We start from the raw sequence: 21,257 nt of genomic DNA, 5'->3' as shown, positions 1-21,257 counted from the left end.
TTGCGACTGGAAGGGCGGGGCGGGGGCGGGGCTGGCGGAGCCGCGTGACAAAATGGCGGCGCCCAGGCGGCCACGTGGGCACGCGGAGCGGGATGAGGAGGATGAAGGTCTCCCGATGGAGCCGAAGCGGCTCCGCGGTCAGCGACGGCTCTTGGTGGTGCTGGAGGGGGCGAGTCTGGAGACTGTGAAGGTGCGCGCGGTGAGGGGGTCCGGTCACGCCGCGTCGGGGGTGCCCTTGTCCTTTCACGGTCAACCTGCCCGTGGTTTGCCCGTAGGTGGGGAAGACGTTCGAGCTGCTCAACTGCGACAAGCACAAGGCGCTGCTGCTGCGGACCGGCCGGGACCCCGGGGAGGTGCGGCCCGACATCACCCACCAGGTACTCGCGGGGCCCGGCAGTGCCCGGGCCGGTGGGTCAGCCCCGCAGCGGGGCGGGGACACCCTCGGGGCTGCGGCTCCGCCTGTGCCGCCCTGCAGGCTGTATCTCTTTAACGAGGGGGCTGTGCAGCAGTGGGGGCAAATGTTGGGACCTAGTCAACAAGAAGGGGGATTTAATCAGTGAAACAGCAGGTAGCGCGCAAGTGATGTCCATGTGTTACGAAAACAAGATTAGGGCTTGACGTGCTTCAGTGATCACAGACCTTGTGGAGGAAGTTAACACAGCGCGGGGCGAATAATGTACCACTGAATGGGCGGGATTTAGGGACAACAAAGATATTTGACAGGTCTCCCGAGATAAGGAAGAAACTAATAAAACCAACTCAGTACCTGTGCAGAAATCAGCTCCAAGTGGATAGAAGGTAATTCTGGCAGGGGGATCTGTGACCTCAGAGCACCGATCCAAAAGAGAAACTGAGCATGGTGGCTAATTAGCATGAGAATCATTAACCAATAGAAACTACAATATTAATTAATAAGAGGACTATGTAGCTTGTAGCCCGTGAACACTAATTCCTTTGCTAAAAAATGTAAACGGTTAAAAGTTTTGGTAGCTGGTACACATTAGGTGGAGCGATCCCCCATGTACCTCAGTGCTGCACAAAGTAATGTCTGTATTCTAACCTAATAAATAGGTTGGGCAGTTTATTTCCTGGTTTTTGGTGACACTTGTGCCCTTGGAACCCAGGGGACAAGTCTGACCTTCTGTGGTATGCTTGTGCCTTTTAGGTTAGTTGCTATTTGGGTCTGGGCTTGCTTTCTCAGCATTACTGTGGAACTCCTTTAGTCAGATGTACTTAACAGCCTCAGCATCAGTCCTGTTTGTAGTCATGGGGGTGAAGCCTCAATTTACCCCAAAATCCTCTCTCCTGTGCCTGTTTCTACTTCTGTGTGCTTTTCAATTTCAGAGTCTCCTGATGCTCATGGACAGCCCCCTGAATCGGGCAGGTCTCCTGCAGGTTTATATCCATACGCAGAAGAACGTTCTAATTGAAGTCAATCCCCAAACCAGAATCCCAAGAACTTTTGATCGGTTCTGTGGTCTTATGGGTAAGTGATTCAAACTTTATAGTGGCCACAGAATGCTGCAGGAAGGTGGTTATGAGTGAAAGAACTTTGGGAAAAGTCAAAAAGTGGCACCAACCTTAAACTATGAAAGTGAGAGAAAAGCAGGGAAGTGGAGCCATCCTTCTGTGATGGTCCAGCTGCGTGTTCCGCAGCACATTGGTGAGTGCCTGCAGGAGATTGTGCTACCAGCAAAATAACTTGCTGGTCAGTATTTCTTAGGACTGCTTCAGACAGTGCTGGGAAGTCTAAAGGTGGACTACTTGCTTTGATCACCAGGCAGAGCATGGGATTCCTCCAGCAAAAGAAGAGACAGCTTAAGTAATTCTTTTCTCGTTTTCTCTTGTCAGTTCAGCTGCTGCATAAGCTCAGTGTTCGAGCAGCTGATGGACCCCAGAAGCTGCTGAAGGTAAACAGACTTTAATTGTTCACAGCTAATGTTGCAACATTCTAACTCTACATCCTACAGTGATGTAAGATGGATTTTTGGGGGTGTTTTTTGCTTGGTGTCTTGGTTGCAGAGAGAGGGCTGAGCATAGAGCTGTGTGGGCTCTATTCCCTATCACCCATGTCATTGCTTGGGGACTTGGTTTCAGGGGGGCTTCCCCACATCCCCCTGGGCTGGCACCTGCTGGGGGAGCTACTGCAGCAAAGGAACCCCCCCACACACACGGCTGTCCTTGGAGCTGAGGGATATTTTCCTTGTGTGGGCCTGACTGCCATGCCAGGTACAGCTGTTTGAAATGGCAGAGGCAGAAATGAACAGCTTCTGTGGTCACAGAGGGAAAGACTGGATAAACTGCAGGGATAAAGGTCTTATCACTGTGTTGGCTTCCTTGGATGACAAATCACCTCTGTTGCTGGAAAGGCCAGAGAAGCAGCAGCCTGAGGAATGTGATGATGACGATGATGATGACCGAGTCCTCTTGGCAGAGAACGCTTTGCCCCAGCCAGTGCATCTGCCTGAGGAAACGGGTCAGCAGGCAAGGACAGACAAGGGGCCTGGCCTTCCTCGCACAGGGCTCTCACAAACTTGGCTTGAGTATCATGCCAGAACAAGGAGCTCCTGGGCAGGGGCAGGACCTCACTGTGCTGCTCATCAGACAGAAACAAGAGTCCCAGATGTAAAGAAGAAATATATTGAAGAATGAATAATCATCAAGAACTGCTATGACTTAAATGTACTTTGTAAATTTTTTCTGGAAAATCCAGATTACTTAAAGAAGGGAAAGTGGTTTTAAATCCCAGCAGCAGGCTGCTTGCCAGCCAAAGTGAGACAAAGCTGCCCAAAGTGAACTACTTTTGACTTTTCCAAACTCATGACCCCTGGTTCCCATCTCAGCAAGTTCCAGGTGCACCTGTTCCTGGCAAAGGGGGACCGAGGACTCACTGGTGTGGTTAGCCCTGAGGACCTGCCATGCCTAGTGGCCCATGAGGAGGGGGAGGAGGTGGTGCAGATACTGACTCTGCCCCTTTAGGCTCACTGTGCCACAGAGAGGATGGGAAGAGTTCACATACAAGGTTGGGAAGGGCACTGGTGCATAATCCTATGTGACATGCTGCCCACATGGCTCAAGCACAAAAATTACCTCCTGCACAGACACAGGCCCACTATGCCCTCCTTGTACACCTGCTTCAAGAGCATCTGGATACACACTGAGATTGGCAACATCTGGACACAGGTGCTGGGGTTTGTTCTGTTCCTCTGCCTGGGGATCCTGAGCATGCTGTGGCCCAACATGCACTTCATGGCTCCTCTCCAGATGGTGATACTCAGGATACTCTTCCTGAGAGCAGTACTATGCCTCAGCTTCCCCTGGATTTTCCACACTGACTACAGTCTCTTAGAGGTCATCTTGCAGACTTTTTTGAAGTTGGATTATTCAGGAATTGCGCTGCTGATCAGGGGGAGCTTAATTCCACTGCTCCACTACTTGTTCTACTCCTCACAGCCAAGACTCACCTATCCTTCATTATCTGTATCTTGAGTATCTCTGCTATCATCGTTGCCTCAATCAAAGGCAGATCCCTCTGCAGGACTGTTTTTGCTCAAGGACCTGGGTGCATCTGGGGGTAATGCAGAGATGGGGAAACACAATGTGTACCTCAAGGGGATTTGATTTTTGGGTGAGAACACTCTGTAATGTTAAATTGTATTGATTGCTGAATGACACTGTCATATGTTATGTCATAACTACCGTGGAGAGTGAGGATGGACTGTTCCATTCACACCAGCTGTGAGCTCCTAGTTGCAGTTTGCAACCAGCTGACAACAGTTGCTTGTTTGGTTTTTTTTTTAACAAACAACGGACTATGTGGTCTTACCTCTACACCCCTATTACCTTTCTGCTTTCTGTAGGTGATTAAAAACCCAGTCAGTGACCATCTCCCTGTGGGCTGTATGAAGATTGGTACCTCTTTTGCAGCGTCAAACGTGTCAAATCCGCGTGACCTGGTTCCTGCAGCAGAGCCAGTTGTCATTGTAGTGGGAGCTTTTGCCCATGGTTCGGTAAGTGTGTTGTAAAGTTGTAAAGATCTTTACCAGCATAGATTTCAGTCTCACTGAGGTTTTATGTGCCCTTTTTTTGGCTTGGTTTCCTGCTGCCCAGCCCCGTTTTTCCTCCAGACAAGCTTGTCAAAAAAAGGCCCAATACTGCAACACTTGGGTCTGTTCTCCCTCCCATGAGAGGGCATTAATGAGGGCTGGCAGTTGTACTGCTGGAGAACTACTGTGCCTCTCCAACTAATACAATCACAGAATTGTTAAGGTTGGAAGGGACCTCTGGAGATCATCTAGACCACCCACCCTGTGCCAAGGCAGGATCACCTAGAGCAGATTACATAGGAACATGTCCAGGTGGGTTTTGAATGTCTCCAGAGAGGGAGAGTCCATGACTTCCCCAGGCAGCCTGTTCCAGTGCTCTGCCACTCTCAACATAAAGAAGTTCTTTCTCGTAGTGAGGTGAAACTTCTTGTGTTTTAGTTTATGGCCACTGTTCCTTGTTCTGTTGCTGGGCACCACTGAGAAGAGTCTGGCACCATCCCTTTGGCTCCCGCCTTATTTATGTGCATTAATGAGATCCCCTCCAAGTCTTCTCTAGACTAAGCAGGCCCAGCTCCTGCAGTCTCTCCTTATAAGAGAGATGCTCCAGACCCCTCATCTTTGTGGCCCTCCACTGGACCCTCTCCAGTAGCTCCTTGTCTTGTACTAATGGAGATAGATGGGGCTCAGTGAAAACTTGCAGCTTGATTGGTTTGTTTTTTTCTGTTTTTTTTTTATCCCTCTCTTCTCCCAGGTCAATGTTGACTATACAGAAAAGATGGTCTCCATCAGCAACTATCCCCTCTCTGCTGCCCTGACATGTGCTAAAATTACTACTGCCTTTGAGGAAGTCTGGGGAGTAATATGAACTGCTGCTACTGCTGCCATGGTGGACTTCTGTACAGTGACGGCACATTCTGGAAAGGCTCTTTTACTTGGGCCTGGGCCTGGTGAAACTTTCTGCTCTTGGAAAGGAAAAGGCTTCCACTTCGTCCTTGTAGCTTCTGCAGCACTGAGACTTCAAATGGACTGCCCCACTGACCCTTTTTTCTCCTATTAAATGTATCTTTTGACTAAAAAGTGCTTGTGAATTTTACTTTCTCAAGTTTCATATGTGGGCAGGCTCGATCCCTTTATAGCAGGGACTTGGCCCAAATTTGTCATGGAACTGAAATTCTGAGCTGTGCCCTGCTCACCCTGCTGTCACTTGGTCCTGTAGAATCACCTTGCTGGGTGGCATGTTCACACTCCCACACTGAGGCACCCAAGAGGAAAGGAGCTGAAGCCGATGTGAAAAAGACCAGGAGCAATTTTTATCTTAGATGACAAACGTAGAAAAGTCAGAAGGTGGCTCCAATCCGACGCAGCACCTGCTGTGAGTGTGGTACAATCATCTGGTATCAGTGGAGAGACGCGTGCTGGCTGCAGGGCGGCAGAGATAAGGCAACAGACAGAAGGTGGAGGGTCTCAAGGACGCTTACTCGGATCCCCTCCTTTTGGGTCTCTGACCCTGTGCTTTCTCTTTCCCCCTCCTCGCGTTGAAAAAAAGTCATACTTCAACAGAGCAAACTTGGCAGGTGATGCTTTGCTTCCGGAGTGTTAAATCAACTCCTACGAATGCACAGGTGGTACAATCTGTAAAAGAGAGAGGTGCTGTATTTGTTTTGGTTGATTTAATGTTTGCCTTTCATCTTGGACTGTAACATGGCTGCCCCATTTCACCTCCTAGTCCAGGCATGGGACTCTCTCTACCTAGTACAGCCTTACCTTTTGGCTGTTATTCTGCTCTTTTTAGCTTTTCTTTTCGTGGCACAATTAATCTGCGAATGTAAGGCAACACCAACAGTAAGGTGAAGAACAACACGTGGCCAAAGAAATAAATAGACCTGTACACCTGTAAAGAGAAAGGGAGGGTTGAGGATCAGCCAGCAGTTTTGAGCCAAGAACATATGAGAGGGGATGGAGGGAAAAGGGTTACCACATGGGTCGTCTTTTTGTGGCTACTAACTACCTTCATCCATTTGTCCCAGGTGAAAAGGCAAAATGGCACCAGAGAGTAACCCATAAACATCCAGTGATTGGTCTGCTGCAGCACGTAGAAGATGGGCCGCAAGAGAGTGATGGAGGCCAAAGTGCTTAGGGCAGGACTGTCCCGAACAAGGTTTATGACCTAATTTAGTGAAAAAAACAGAATCCTCATCAGTTGGATGTCCTGTGGCTGTATATGCAGGCTCTGGGACCAAAGTTCTCTATCCAGCTGTATAAAATGAATTTTTAGTAAGCAGCTAGTCTAAAGAAGTAGCTAAATACCCCATCTGGCCAAAGTTTTAATTAAGAAAATAAATTTTAATAATATTATTCTCTCAGTACTGGGAGATTAGCAGAGGCATTCAGCTTGTGTGCTTGTCCTCCAATCTTTTCCAACTGCCAAGCACTTCTGCTGCCCTCTGCTCATATGCCAAGTTCTCAACTTTTCTTCCTGTCAGCTTCTGCAGTATATTTACGGTTTGCCCACACAGAAGCCAGCAACCTACTGAACTCATGTTTGAAAATCAATTCCAAAGCAAGCAGCTATTTTTCACATTTAATCCAAGTAAAGCCTTCAGCGTGGCAGTTTTCAGACTCAGGGGGAAAGTCTGACGCAGGCCACCCCACTCTGGAAGTCAGGCAAAGCGCACCTGTCTTTCAACGATGACAATCAGCAACTCCATTTGAAAGCACACCAGGTATCCAGAGTGCAGCCCGTGCCAAATGGCCAGGAAGAACAGGGCCAGTGCCTGTGACAGCAGTTTGTTACCCAGGAACTTCAGACGCTTGAAGATGTACCTTGAGCAGAAAAGAAACAGGTTACTGTCTGTCCCCCTGTGCGTGTCAGAGATGCAGGGCCCAGGGGACCATATGCCTTTGCATGCCCTGGGGTGACAGAGAACAGCAAGCCCATTTAAGAATGGTCTTAAATAAATCCTGGCTATAATGAAGGGGTTCATTACATACAATTTAGTTGTGTCTCCCAGCAAGTGCTGAACCAAAACCCGGCTGAGTTTGGCACAGGACCATCAAGAGCCATGATGCAGGACCAGCTGTGAGAGCAGTTCTATGCCTGGCTAAGCAGGCAGGCGGACTCAAGGGCTTGCTGTAGTCCTGTTCTAGTGTCTGCTGCCATCAACTGCTTCCCTTTCTTAATAAACTCCCCCTCTAGGTGAGTTAAAAGATCTCTCTAACCCAGTAACCCAATAACCTGTTTCTAATGGCACAGCAGCACAGAAGAAAGTGCAACAACTGGGCACTGGCAGATTCTTCCTCTAATGCTCCTGCTCAGCTGAGGATCTTGGTTTTGTCAACACAGGTGTCACCAGCATTTTACAGAAGGGGAATTTTTTCCCTGCTCACCGGGCTACCCAAGCGTTGGTGTTGATGTTGAAAGAAGCAATGGTCCCTGTGAACAAAGGTGTTGTCTCATACAGCCAGACCTTCATGTTGGCACAGGCATTCCACAAAGGCTTTCCATTCTGGTCCTTCCCATTGTAACCCAGACCAACAAGGATGCAAACACCTTCCTATCAAAAAATGGACATGAAAGATAAGAGGAAAATATTGCCCTTTTTTTGTTGGAAAGGCAGAGCTGAGAAAGCTGTCATTCTTGCTGTGTTGAGTGGAGAGCAGAGCACCACTGCAGATGGAACAAATGGATTAAAACCTGCCTGCTCTTTAGTTAGCTAGTCTTTGCTAACTTAGAGCAAGCCAAATTGACCTGTACTGATCTCCAGATATTTATTCCTTCAGTTTAGTTCTAGGTTCAAGAGCATACTAAGTAGCTGCAAGGGTGTGACTTTTATTCATTTGTCTTTGGCCTCTGGAACAACATCTACACTCACCGTGACAAGCCAGCAAGTTACGTATTTGTAGAGTATAATTTTGCCCCAGATCAATATGTAACCACAACGGAACCAGAAAGGCTTCTCCTGCAGAGAAAAGAGTAAAACAGAATAAAAATAAAAACCAGAGTTGAGTGGCCATGAGACAAGGTAGATGACATCTCATCCCTGTCTTTTGTTTTAATCTGATGTATGTGTTCAGACTGCTGTATGGACAAGGCTGCCAGGCTTATGCACACTTACACATCATTCTGCCTCCTTTGGTTATGTTTGGCTGGACTTAAATAGTACAGTTTGGGAAGACTCTGTGATTAGCATGATCATTGTGGAACTTACACTCTCATTCACACTGACACAGAAATGCTGATAATCTGCAGGTAGGAATTATTTGTTAGAAGTTTTCTAAGCACTTCAAAGATTCTGGTGAGCCTTCCAGGTTACTCCAGCGAAGATCTTTGCATGTAATGTTTTTTAGGAAGGTCATTAAAGGGTCATAAAATACATATGTTAGGTTTCCAAAAGAACAGTAGCATCTAAGATTATCTATTTGTGAAAGTTTTCAGTTGGTTCAGTTCCCCTTAACTTTTTCCTGCTCTGCATCAAATGGAATCCACTGGACAGGCAAGTAAAGCCAAATCGGTTGTGGAAAAGCTTACCACTAGTTGCTGAATATTTTTAAATTGAGGCAAAGCTAAAAGAAAAAATAAAGTTCCACTCTTGTAGACCCAGTGCCCACACCCCACAGGGCCAAGTGAATACATACCATATAGTCATTTGAGATGAGATATTCATCAAAGACGTACAGGCTTGACAAGGTGTAGGTTACTAGAAACACGAGACCCAAACTCAGGCGTTTGAGAGCAGGCACAAAACTGAGAAAGAAAAATATGAAGGTCAGAGAAATGCCTTGGAAAGAGACCATCAAATTCATAATTTTAAAAACAGAGGTAAAGAAGAGGAGGTAGAGGAGACAGTGATAGGGAGTTAGCACATTCCACTGCAGCAGCTGCCTCCATTTGGAAGCTGCTATGCAAACATTATCAGGTTGGAACCAAGTCTGTACTTAAGATGTCAAATCATTGTTGACATTCATGCCCTGGAACAATGCTGGGACATTAAGCAGAAAGTTACAAGCAACTTTTGAAAGACTGCCTTGTCTTATAAATCATTTTTGCTCGCAGTACTTCCGAGTCCAGGCAAGAAGGCAGTTTGCTGCAGGGAACATGTGGACAATGCAGTGGAGGATTCAGCATTCTAGGATCTGAGGAAGGTGAGAAGCTAAGGTGCTTTGTATTACCTATTGGGTCTCTGGCCTGGGACGTCAGTCATCTCACCCTTTGCCAGTTTCTGATAGTCTGTCATGGAGAACTGAGGCCCAACCATGAAGGCACCATAGAAATAGGAGAATCCTGAGACCTCCAGCAAGGTAGGAACTCCCCGGACAGCAAATCGCCGCTGTTCAGGGGTCAGGAACTCCTGCACCAAAGGGAGTGGCATTAACATCATCCCAGGGGACTCATACTAGCTCTGGATGTTATGTTCCCAGCCTGCTTCCTTACTGGTCTCAGTTCTTGCTCTCTGTGTACTTTACACTTAGTATTTCACAATTTCCTCTCCCCAGCCCTCTCTCTCTCCCCATTCAGTCCAAACAGCAACAAGATCCAATGGTTGAGATGAGTTGCACAGATCTCTATTCCCAAATAAACTCAAAACGTGGAAGGGATCTACTGACATGCATCCCTGTCAGCACAGCAGGCATAGAAAAAGCACTGTATGTGACCTATTCCAGCCCCTGATTGCAGTCGCATGTACTCTCTCAAGGCCTTATTGTACTACAATTCCTACTTCTTGACGCAAGAATTCATTGTCTTAAAATACTGGAAAGTTCAGCTTAGGAAATTTCAGCTCGACCTTCTTTTCTTGTAGTCAGCAGTTATTCCATGGATGCTAAAGACTGTGTCAAGCCTCAAACAGGAGACGGGGAATGCAGATACTTGAAGTAGGATTAAGAGACTGTAGGAAGTGCAGTGCCCTCTCCCACAAGGTGTGCTGTGCAACTTCTGTCACCGTTTCATCTGCTCCAAAACAAGGGTCCTAACAAATGGTAAAGGGTGACCCTTTGCAAGGGTATGCTAAGACCAACCAAAGGAAAGGAAGATGGGAACTGAGATCCAGATGGTCTGCAAGTTAAAGGTGCACTACCCACAAGACACAGAGCATCAGGGATTGGGAATCTAACGCCACAGATCTGGGGGAAGGAGATGGTGGGGAATTTGGAAGGTGGGAGAGTAATACACCGACATTATTGAAACAACTTTTGTCCATCTCTTATCTCTACTGTCTCTGTTCCGAATTACTTCTTTCCACTCCAGAACTCTATACCCTCAGACACTCCCAGAGGCTCTCCTGTCAGCTATGGCTTTTACCAAACAATGCAGCGTGCTAACTCACATCCTCTGAACCTGATTTTCTGACCTCTAGCTCACTGGAACAGCATGGAGTGATGGAGAAATGTTGTCTTACTCACCGGATCTTTTCCTCCATCATAGTAATCGATGGCCAGACCTAGAGGTGAGAAAGAGTTATTTGAATGCCTGGGATGGGCTGAACAAGCAAGTCCTCTCTTCCCTGAAGCACAGCTTGCAGAGTACAAGAGATAGAAGAGAGGTGTCACTCACCAATTAACTTAAGTGTCAAGACACAATGTGGCATTGTCCACTTGATGTCATAATGCTCTGTGGCTGTGAAGTAATATCCAGCCATAAGGTATGTCTGAAAGAAACCATTGTTTGGGTTATTTAAACTAATTCCTCCAGCTGGTTTTGATCTGCCTCCACTTTTCCACCCACAGTTGCTACTGGGAAGTGCAAAACTGAACAGAGGGCTCCTTTCTACAAACTGATGGAGTAAGAAAGAGAGTTTTACCATCTGAAAGAAGAACGTGGTGAAGACGGCAGTGATTGTGCGACCCATTAGTCTCAGTATGAGGAACTGGATTAGGACACATATCAGGGAATGAAAAAACTGTGTCCCTGTGGGACAGAAAAACAGAGATATAAGAAATAGAAATGACATTTACAGATCCTCCCAAACCACAGCATGCCCTGGGCCAGGCAGCTCTCTCTTCCCAAACTCATCTTACCAAAATTGAAGTAAGCAATTGAGAGTCCTGTGAACACATTGTAGAGATGAATGAGGTAGGCCTCCTTCTGGAAGAGGAAATAGCGCTGGAACAAGGCAAAAGGATATCCTGAGGAGAGAAAAAAAAAAGAGTTGTAAATAAGTTTAGACAAGTATTGGTAATGATCTAGACTATAAAATTCTTGAACGTGTTACTAGGGACATGTACTTTACATGGATACATTATCAACAAAGGTCATGGTGTTAATTCCTGATACTGTATTTCCATCTTGGGAGACGGATGCCAGATGAATTACTCTGTATGGAAGAAAATAAGTTAACAGGAATATAATCATATCAAAATTGACATTGAAGTGAAAGAAATTACAGGATTACAGTTTCTGGCCTCATTCAATATATGAGATGAATAATGCTTAAATACATGAATCAGACTTTAGCCTCTGATTCATTTGCAAATGCTGTGACAAAAACATTCAACAAAGCAAAAAACTAGATTTTAAAAAAAAAGGGAGAGAGGAAGTTTATGGTTAATATCATTAAAATATGCTGAAAAATTCAATCCTGTGCCCACCTCAATGAGTTCTTTTGGCTTTAATTTCAGAGTTCCTCAAATGACCTCCAGTAGGATACTCTTGCTTTTCTAACTCTGCAACTTCAGATTAGCACCTGATTTGTGAACTACTGGGCACACAGAGCTATAACCAAAATCCACTGCTACTACCTATGTATCACTTTTGGAAAGAAAAAGTCAGTCAGAAGCACATCATATGGAGTAGCTAAGTGGAAGGAGTTTTTTCCTTGCATTTTCTGTGTTACCTCCTAGTCTCAGTTAGGAATGCCTCCAGATTATTCATGTGTGGCTCAAGTGAGAAGCAAACATTTGTAAAGCACTCTGGTAGTACAGTGAGAAGTGTCATACAGAACACCATGAGTCAACTAAATTCTGTTGTCTAGGTGAGTTCACGTAGCATGCAATAAACATTGCCTCATATTAGACAATAAATATGCTATGTTTTAATACACAGTGACATGGGAAGCATTGCCCATCTCATGGGTACATGAAGCCCATTCATGCAATTAGTGTTTCTAAAAGCATGTGCACAAGGAGCAGAATTGGGACATCCGAAGCCACTTTAATTATAGCATTTTATTGCTTTACTTTGCAAGATTGTGTTCTTTTATCCTGCTTAAAAATAAACAAAACTAAAAGGAAATTCATCACATACCAGAACACAGGCATCCACGCTACTTATTATTCTAGCTGAAATCTGTAGCAGTGGTCAGATTTCTCCTACCTCCACTAATGGAGTACTAGGAGCAGGAGGCAGTCATGCTTCATATGGGGCAGTAATAAAAGGTGATGAAATGTACATTTGGCCGAGAAGTCTATGATGGATGGAAGGTTTCGAGTAAGTGAGGCCAGATCTAGTCACTATGAGAAACTCTGTCATGTTATGTAAAATACATGTCTGGCAGTCTGGCAGTGGAGCCATTTTAAGGTCCTCTGCAACCCCACAAATCCCTTGGGAAGGAGCCCCAGAGTTTGGGACTTTTGGGCTCCTTGGATCCTGGATGGCAGCACATTCTACTGAGTCCAGATGTGTACCTGCTGGTTCTTGAAACTGAGCTGCTCCTCCCCATTTCCTCTGCCTCTTGCCACCCCTCTTTCAGTGTTCCCTGCCTCCTTGTTGCTGTTCCTTCCTCCTTTTGTGTCCCACACTGGTTTCCACGCCACAGGCTGCTTTCTCGGGCTGAGCGGCCGGCCAGCCCCACATACCATGGCCTTCTGCTCCCAGAGCCTGGCAACCTCCCTTCTGCACACCCAGCCTGCTCTTCCCTTCGGTAACAGTGGCTCAAAATTACCCTACAAAATGTCTTATCCAAACCATCTCTCTCCCTTCCTGCTCCCCCATGCTTTTTATGCAGCATTCACTTTGTTCACTGACGTGGAGTTTCTGTCCCATTTCCCCCCATTGCTGCCCTGAACACCAGTGGAGGGGGAAAGAGTGAACTGGCAAAGGGAGTTCATCACACAGGCTCGCTGGGGATACAGGAGTAACTCAAAGAATTAGAGCAATTCACATGATTTAAAATAAAAAAGAAGTTGTATTTTCTACCGGCCTTTTACTCAGGAACATACAGACTGCAGTTCTTTGTTCACATGCCAATTTTCCTGTTGAAGTTTAATAAACACAGGAAAAACTGGTTTTGAGAAATGGAAAGTGGTAAAAAATTATAAAGTGTTACTATCAGATTAGATCAAAGGTTTACTGTGGAAAAATGTTTCCCTCTTTTGAACAAGGGGGAGAAAAATAAGATCATAAATACAGGCAATATTGCTGATCATTGACATAGATGGTATAAACCCCACATTTTCAAAGGTGTCCCACTCTCTCAAAAGTCAGTAATATCTTACAAAACCAGTCCATTTTCATGAAAATTTTTTTCTCCAGACATTTCTGTAGACAGAAATGAAGTTTAACTGAATACTAGAATGTACTGCAAATTTCTAAAAGCCAGAAGTTTTATCACTTTTCTCCCATCCCCATCTAGAGTTCCTACTCCTTGAGAGACCTGTCTCACTCATCAGGAGATCACATCATGATTTGGGTAAGGATGCTCTGAACGAAGCAAGAGCCCTTGCAAATAGAGAGCTACCAATATGCATGGCATGTATGTTTTTGGAAAGCTACAAACTTAAATCCTGGTCTTGCTTGCACTACATGGGTACTGTTCCAGTTCAAAAGTCATAACATCACCCTAAATTCTTCTGATATCCAGAGTAATGTGTTAGTACTCTGGACTGCAATTTACCTACAGTTCTGCTGCATGAGATAATTTTCTCAGTTTTACAGCTGGGCCAGTTCGACACTGCAGATATAAACTTTAACCCCCAAATGGCAGCGGATACCGAATACCAATGGTCATTCTGCTGTGGCCTGTGCCCTTTAGAACACTCATAAACTATATAATAAATGACAAGCAATTTCTCCTGATAACAACAACAGTACTCCTGCCCCACTACCATGTTCCTGAAGCACAGCAGTTTTTGGAGTTATCACTGCCTTCTGGCAAGCTGATTGTCACCTTTGGACATGTCAGCAGCAGGACATGGTGCTGCTTTGCTTCTGCCATTCAGAACAACAGGACAAGAGTCCCTGCTCCTTTTTGCCAAGAGATCCTGCACAGCAGCTCCCACTCTGCCAAACTCTTCTTTCACTGCTCCTTTAGGCAGAGTGGGCTGTATTACTCCTGAAGAAAACAGAAGGGAACCTCTGATCCCAAGTAATTCTTCTCTACACACCATGGAGCTGAAAAACACTGCACACAGAGTTGGGTTTTGCCTCTAGATAGACTTTCTATAGAAGGGAATAAGCAATTGGTACAAAAGTGGCAAATTAGACATGAATGCTGCTAATGATAAATTCCTCCTTTTTATTTTTCAAACTTCACAGAACAAGAGGATGATCTCTGGTTAAGAGGATCCCAGTGCTGAAAGGAATGGACAAGCTCAGCTTTTTGGCCACAGACATTTGGGAGAGTAATGGGCCACTGCACAACGCTGAGGCTGTCCACAGATACAAGAATCTAACTGAGCAAAAGCAGTAAATGATCAAAAAGGTGGATTAGGCAGGATGGAAGTTCTACTAATTCCAAGCAAAAATAGTGCCATCTCCTTGAATGGGTAACACCTGTCTTTTTTTGAAGACAAAGCTGCAAATAAGAACACCAGAAACATTCTTTGCCTCTCTCCTTCCTTTATTTCCCCTTTTATATGCATTAGCTCTGTTTCACCTTCAAGAGAGTAGATCTGACTATTTTTTCCCTTCTCCCTTTTGCTTATCAGTTAACCCCTCCTTTGTTACCATCTAGCTGGTCAATTGTCTCCATTTTTTGGTAAAAATGCTAAAACTAAAAGGAAGGGAACAACAGGGGGAAAATGTCTTAAAATACCAGCATTACCTAATATCTGACTTCAAAGGTATTCCCTTTTTCTGTCTCTAGTACTGCAAAAGTGACACACCTTGTTTAACACTGGGTGCATAAACATGAGTATTTTAACTCAGCTCAGGACTGTACTTTCCAAGTCCACTTATGGTGCTTTAGCTTGTGTAGCAGAACTATCACAAAGCATTATCAACAGGGCTCTCTTCAGACAAAACTGAATAGAAAATACACTCCAATGGGTGCAAGTCCATATGACTGGACTGAAGCAAACTGAAAGTAAATGGTCAAAGCCCACAGACAAGTCTGCTATATAGATCTGCTCCTACTGTACCACTTTATTTGCCAATGTAGATACAGGCAGTGCATAGCATTACACACCTCCCTCCCTTTACTTTTTTATTATTTAATGAAAAAGGTGTATTTTAAGTTAGGGGTTTAAACAAGACAGCACATGAGTGCTCTGTGACAGGGCTGGTTTTAGTCCCTGTGATAGGACAGTGCTGCCTCTTACAACTTCTCTCATCTCTTATCCATCAAAACCAGTTTGCCTTCCCTGCAGTAAGGGTCTTGTGTGTCTGACCAGCTCGGGACTTGATGTGGGCTAAGTCCACAGCTTTGGGTCACCACAGGGAAAATTTCAGAGCCTAAAAATCTTCAGGATGCAGAGAGCAGGAAGAAGCAAAGGACGTAAAAAAATTCATGAGAGGTAGAAGAGAAGATGACTTGTAAGCAAAGCAATAGGTTTCTGGCACCTATTGAGTAGGAATGTGTTCATTTCTGCAGGTCCCTGCTATGTCTGTGGATGAGGGAACACTTCCCTGGTGCTTTTCCTGGCAGGTCTGGACAAATCAGCAGGGTCAGTTCTGGCTCACGGCTGTAAACAGCACGTTGGCCACCCTCCACATCGTGCAGTAGGACATGCCAGGTAGCTTGCAAGCTGCTGTGTAATACTATGGTCAGAAAAATAGCTGTAATTCTTTGGGATCATACAGCCATGCAAGAAATGAGATCAGCATAAAGTCTTAAATACACAGTGCCACATGGCCCCCTGTATCCTGGCTTACACTTTGAGCAGTGACAACAGCAAAGAAATCTGTCCCCTCTCACGTGAGGACAGGAGCAGCAGCACAGAAACGCTGTTTTCTCCTTCACTCTGCCAGAGGGGCTTCCTCCCTTTCTCCTCCAAGGGGCTAGGGCAGCATTGGTTCAGATCTTTATTCCGGCAACGGGAAAGTAACTCTGTAGGGATTGAGCTGAGACCACTGGTGTCTTTGCTGCTGACATAAAGACAGAGTTACTCCTGTGGGAACACTGCACCCTGGACCTAGTGAAGAATGCAAGGTAGAAGACACTTTCATATCACTGACAGACATTACTGTCACACTTTTTTTAGTGGCAGGGTCCAGAACTATGTTTCAGGTATTACTGCTGTTGATAATGCTGCCAAGTTGCACTAATTTCTTCAAAGATGCAAATTTTTACATATGGGAAGTCTGCACTACATTTTTAATCCTGTACAATTTCATTAAAGAACTCCATTCTAGCTGTATTTTTTGCTACAAAATTGCAGCATGTATAAATGTGTCCTTGATTTAAATACAAAGCTGTGACTAAAATCCCCATAATTTGCTCACCAATGTGCTATTACTTGTTCACTGAAACAACGTGGTGTCTTTAGGAGTATTCCAATTTTAGTTCTTGGATGCTCTTTCTTCCTCCTTTCTAATTCTCTGGTTCTCCCCTATATTTAATTTTTTTCAGTTGTGACAGAATGCTAACCCTTTTGGTTATTTCAGATCACGGCTCAGTGAACACTCTTCTGAATAACAAAGTCCATTCAGACTTTTTTCAACAATAATTCAGCTTTCTCCAGAAATAAATGTAAAAGGTTGCAAAATCCCTTGTGATTCTTCCTCTTTTTCAGAAGACTATTTTTACCAGTTTTTGGTGATCTGAACAATGAAACCCTAGAAACTGTTGTCACAGTAAAACTGCACATTGTATGTAGATGGGAAACTGCATCACACAGGGAGAAAATGCAACAACTTTATAATCCATCTTTGGAACAGAGATCTTTGAATGTCTTTGAAACCACATTTCATCCTCGTGGTCTTGTTCTGAAATAATTCAGCAATATGAGTTGCAGATAACAAAACCAGTTTTTTTCTGAACCTACACAAACACCTGAAATAGAAGAAGGAAAAACCACGCTCTGTCTGCCCTAATGCCATTTCCAGCTTTAGAAATGCCATTCATTTATAACCCATGCCCCCCTATGAAGTGGCCATCAGTGGTAGTTGCATTACCAATGCGCTTAAGGCTTTAGGTCACATTAAATGGATTGTAAACTAAGCTGCAATTAAATGAACATTTCTTTGTGCTGGGCTAAGGAACTATTCTCACTCTTCTCTCATGTTGCTCTGGAGTAGTGTTTGGCCCGTCCTTTTAATGTAATGGTATAATGCTTTACCACCCATCCATTAAGCAGGAAAGCTGGAGTCAATCCCCTCTCTGCCTGAGTGGTTCAACCTACAGGACCAGCAAGAGTGCCAAACTACAGGCAAGGCTGTTTTTTGCATGCCCTGAAGGCTCTTAGTCTGAAGTTATGCCTTCCACTGCATGTAATTAAGAAATACTGAGCTAGGGAGAAAGGACAGGGAAAGACAGCTCTGACTTTTAGTATATACATTTTAGGTATTCAGGGGAGAGATGTGAGCGGTTTGCTAGTCCCTGATCCTCAGACTTTTAATACGAATTATAAAGATCCATTAGGACCACGCAAAATAGATAGTGGCCTGCCTCAGGAAGGGACACTGTGCTGTCTCAGTGGCTTAGTGTCAACACTGTATGTGGAACGTTTGTAACAGCACACACGGATATTATGCTTCCTCAATTTACTGACTTCAGCAGGCAGCTCTCCTTATCTTTTAAAGACGATAATTACGTGCTGTTCATTTCAAAGAAGTAGTTTTGCTCACCCATAAGACACTGAGCAGGAAACAGCCTTCCAATGTCATGTTCTAGCTTATTACTAGTAAGAAGCAACAAGGAACTCTGAGAGTATGATCCAGGTGCAAACATTCTGCAGAGGCATCTATCTGCTGTAGGTGTCTGCCTCCACACAGGCTTTCTAGGACCTCTTCTGCATAAGCACCCATTAGACTAGTCCCTTGGTTAATTTGGTTGACTAACCTCATAGTGAACTATCTGCTTTTTCTGGTTTAGGTTTCTGCCAAGCAAGTAAATTTTATCAGATCACGATTAAAGTATGTACCAGAGACAGATGTGGGAGAAAGGAAAGCAGGACTTCCCCTGTTCAGCTGTGGGGAGCTGCCAGACTAATTCATGCTGACTTACTTGTGCACATGTCTTGTATATGTTAGCTATTACTTCTTTTCTTTTGAAGAAGTTTGGTTTAAGTAACTTCTGTGTTGAGTTCAAAATGATAGTCAGTTGAGTCTCCTGTATCTACCCTTGACATAAAGAATGTTTTGGTTCAGTTTGATCTCACACATCATAAACTAAATCAGGCAGAAATACGTCTGGTGCAGACCACAGCTACAAAGTGACACAATTTTTCTTGCTTGCCTATCTTTTTTAACAACCATACTTCCAGTTAGCCAAAGCAACTTTATTTTGACAGGTAACACAGTAGTGGCTGCATCACTTCAAATTTATTTTCAGGTTTGGGGGGAGGCTTGTATTTCCTTTCTGCTGGGTGACTACACCCCCAAATACTTTCACAACCCGAAGTTTCACTGGGCAGCTCCAGAAATGTACACAGATAGTGCAACAGTGCATACGCATACCTACATTTGAATTAATGTTTTGGGAGGTATAACCTCCCCTTCAATCGTTTACCCATACCACAACACTAGCCCTGCCTTACCCACTTCACATGGGGCTGTATCTCATGTTTACATAAGCGCAGGCTGCGTGTGTTTTGCAACACGCTTCGCGTTGCGGGAGGAGCGCGGGGCATCATCCCAGCTCTCGGGGCCGCTGCGCGGGCGGGCTCTGCTCACCCTGCCTGGCAGTCCCCGTGGTGACACGCCACTCCCTCGCAGTGCCATCACTGCCGCAGACACCAGTGATGTCTCCGGGCAGCGACCTCCCTGCACCGGGACGGGGTAACCCCCCTGAGGGGCTGTGGGACTTTCCGGGCGGGCACACACCCGCGGGGCGCTGGATGCACACGAAGCACCGGGGCGCTCCCCCGGAGCCCGCGGGACAATCGCTGACAAAGTTCCTGTGCCCAGGACACGGGTCCAACGCGGGGTGCTCCGCCGGCACCGTGGGCTCTCCCTTGCCCCGCTTCCACAGGCGGCACCCCCGACAGAGCCGCGCCCGAGCCCCCCGGGGAGCCCGGGCGGGTCCCGGTGTGTGGCGGGACAGCGCGGGGCACGTCCCGGGCGGGGCACGTCCCGGGCGGTGCCGGTGGCGGCAGGGGCTCGCCCGCCGGTTCGCCGCGCACACGTGGCCTGGCGCGGCGGCGTCGGCACAGGTGCGGCTGCTCCGCGCCGCCGGGGCGATGCCCGGCCCCAGCCGCCTTGTAGCGGCGGAGCGGCGGAGTCGCCCGTCTCCAACGCCGGGCGCGGAGCCCCGCCCGGGGCGTCAGCCGCGTCCTCCCCCCGCCGTGCCTTACCCATGAGGATGGACAGGATGAGGCGCAGCGCCTGCTCCGACGAGCCCAGCGCCTCGGCCAGCCGCGCCAGGCTCCAGCCGGCCGCCGCCACCGCCATGTTCGCCGCCGGCCGCGCCGCCGGCCGCTCGCGCCCCGGACCCGGCAGCGGCTGCAGCCACCGCGGCCCCCGCACCGCGCGCGGCCCCCCGCGCTCCCATTGGCTGCGCCGCGCCCGGCCCCGCCCCCCCGCGCTGCCATTGGGCGGCCATGGCAGCGGGGCGGGGCCCCGCGCGCACTAAGGCAAAGGTTACCCGCGAGTGGGCGGTGACGCGTGCCCGCCCCGCCGGCCAATGATTGGCGGAAGCGAGGCAGGAGGCGGGGCTCGGGCCCGGGGCGGGGCCGAGCGCAGGGGCGGGGCCCGCTCCCCATTGGCTGCGGCAGGACAGGAGAGCGCCGGGGCGGGACGGGGTTATTCGCGGACACGAGGCGCGCGGGGAGGGCGGGAGAGCGCGCGGAGTCCGCGCCGCGGCCGTGGCTGTGGCCTCGGCCTGGGTCTGGGTTTTGAGTTATCGCCTTGACCTTGACCTTGACCTCAGCCATGGCCTCGGCCGCAGCCCCAACCCTGGTCTTAGCCTCAGCCTCAGCCTGGGTCACTGCTTGAGCTTCCCCAACGGTTCCAGGTCCCACCACCTCGGTTAGTCCCCTCAGGACAGAACCCCGGTGTTTGGCTCTTGCGGCCCAGAGGGATCTGCTTCCTATATCAGCTTTATGGCAACACCTGTCATTTGCCCTGTCCCTGTGGCACCCTACTCAGTATGCCACAGTGCCCAGCACAGTTTCAGTGGCAGCCAGCAACAGGACAAGGAGCAATGGCCATAAACCAAGACAGGAAGTTTCACCTCGATTTGAAGAAGACTCTCTTTACATTTACATCTTTACAGGCTGGCCAGGGAGGTTATGGAGTCTCCCTCTGGAGACGCTCAAAACCCACCCAGGCACGTTCATTAGTAACCTGTTGTAGGTAACCCTGCCTTGGCAGGGTGGGCTGGACTTGATGATTTCCAGAGGTCCCTTCCTAATTGTAACAAATCTGTGATTCTGTGGCTCTGTAGTCATTGGGTAGCTCTGCCCATTCAGCCTCCTTATAATTCATCTGCTGGATGGTCTTCTAGGTTAGGTTAGGTTAGATACCAGGAAAAGGTTCTTCACTCAGAGCATGGTTGGTCACTGGAATAAGCTTCCCAGAGAAATTATCACAGCACCAAGCCTGACAGAGTTCAAGAAATGTTTGGACAATGCTCTCAGGCACATGGTGTGACTCTTGGAGATGGTCTTATCCAAACCTTAGCTCACAAGCAGGACTCCAAAATTGGATTAGGTTGCTCAGGACATTGCCTGGGCAATTGCTCTATGTTTCATGGGTGAAGAGCCCCCAGTTTCTCTGGACTTCTGAGCCACTGATGAATCATCCTCTTTGTCCTGCTCTATCATTTTTATCACCACCCTTTAGGCAGTAGCACCTATTAGATCCTATTTCTTGTCAAAACTGACTGGGAGAGAGACTGATAGGCAGCATGCTCACCCAGACCTCACTTACACAGGAGACCAGGCTAAAGACCTTGTGTC

The 21,257-nt window shown here is 47.0% G+C and overlaps 2 protein-coding genes and 1 pseudogene across 2 annotated transcripts; 2 read left to right on the top strand and 1 right to left on the bottom strand.

The window, feature by feature from the left end:
• Nucleotides 1–38: 38 nt before the first annotated feature.
• On the top strand, nt 39–5,121 carry EMG1 (EMG1 N1-specific pseudouridine methyltransferase). The gene is made up of 6 exons (XM_071558692.1): nt 39–190; nt 276–377; nt 1,345–1,486; nt 1,852–1,910; nt 3,861–4,010; nt 4,798–5,121. The coding sequence occupies exons 1-6, from the start codon at nt 53–55 to the stop codon at nt 4,909–4,911; spliced, it is 705 nt and encodes a 234-aa protein (XP_071414793.1). The 5' UTR covers nt 39–52; the 3' UTR covers nt 4,912–5,121.
• On the top strand, nt 2,816–3,869 carry LOC139673282 (adiponectin receptor protein 1 pseudogene; annotated as a pseudogene).
• A 213-nt stretch (nt 5,122–5,334) lies between the features above and the next one.
• On the bottom strand, nt 5,335–19,834 carry LPCAT3 (lysophosphatidylcholine acyltransferase 3). The gene is made up of 13 exons (XM_071558665.1): nt 19,653–19,834; nt 11,061–11,168; nt 10,844–10,950; nt 10,597–10,690; nt 10,446–10,483; nt 9,216–9,394; nt 8,682–8,790; nt 7,919–8,005; nt 7,434–7,600; nt 6,722–6,869; nt 6,055–6,213; nt 5,811–5,937; nt 5,335–5,678 (listed from the first exon to the last, which is right to left on the bottom strand). Exons 1-12 carry the CDS (start codon nt 19,747–19,749, stop codon nt 5,821–5,823), a joined length of 1,410 nt encoding a protein of 469 aa, XP_071414766.1. The 5' UTR covers nt 19,750–19,834; the 3' UTR covers nt 5,335–5,678; nt 5,811–5,820.
• Nucleotides 19,835–21,257: the final 1,423 nt, after the last annotated feature.

The sequence above is a fragment of the Pithys albifrons genome, chromosome 1 (genome assembly GCF_047495875.1).
Source record: "Pithys albifrons albifrons isolate INPA30051 chromosome 1, PitAlb_v1, whole genome shotgun sequence".
NCBI lineage: Eukaryota > Metazoa > Chordata > Aves > Passeriformes > Thamnophilidae > Pithys > Pithys albifrons.
Note: the sequence above shows the minus strand (reverse complement) of the source record. Positions and strands in the feature narration are given on the sequence as shown.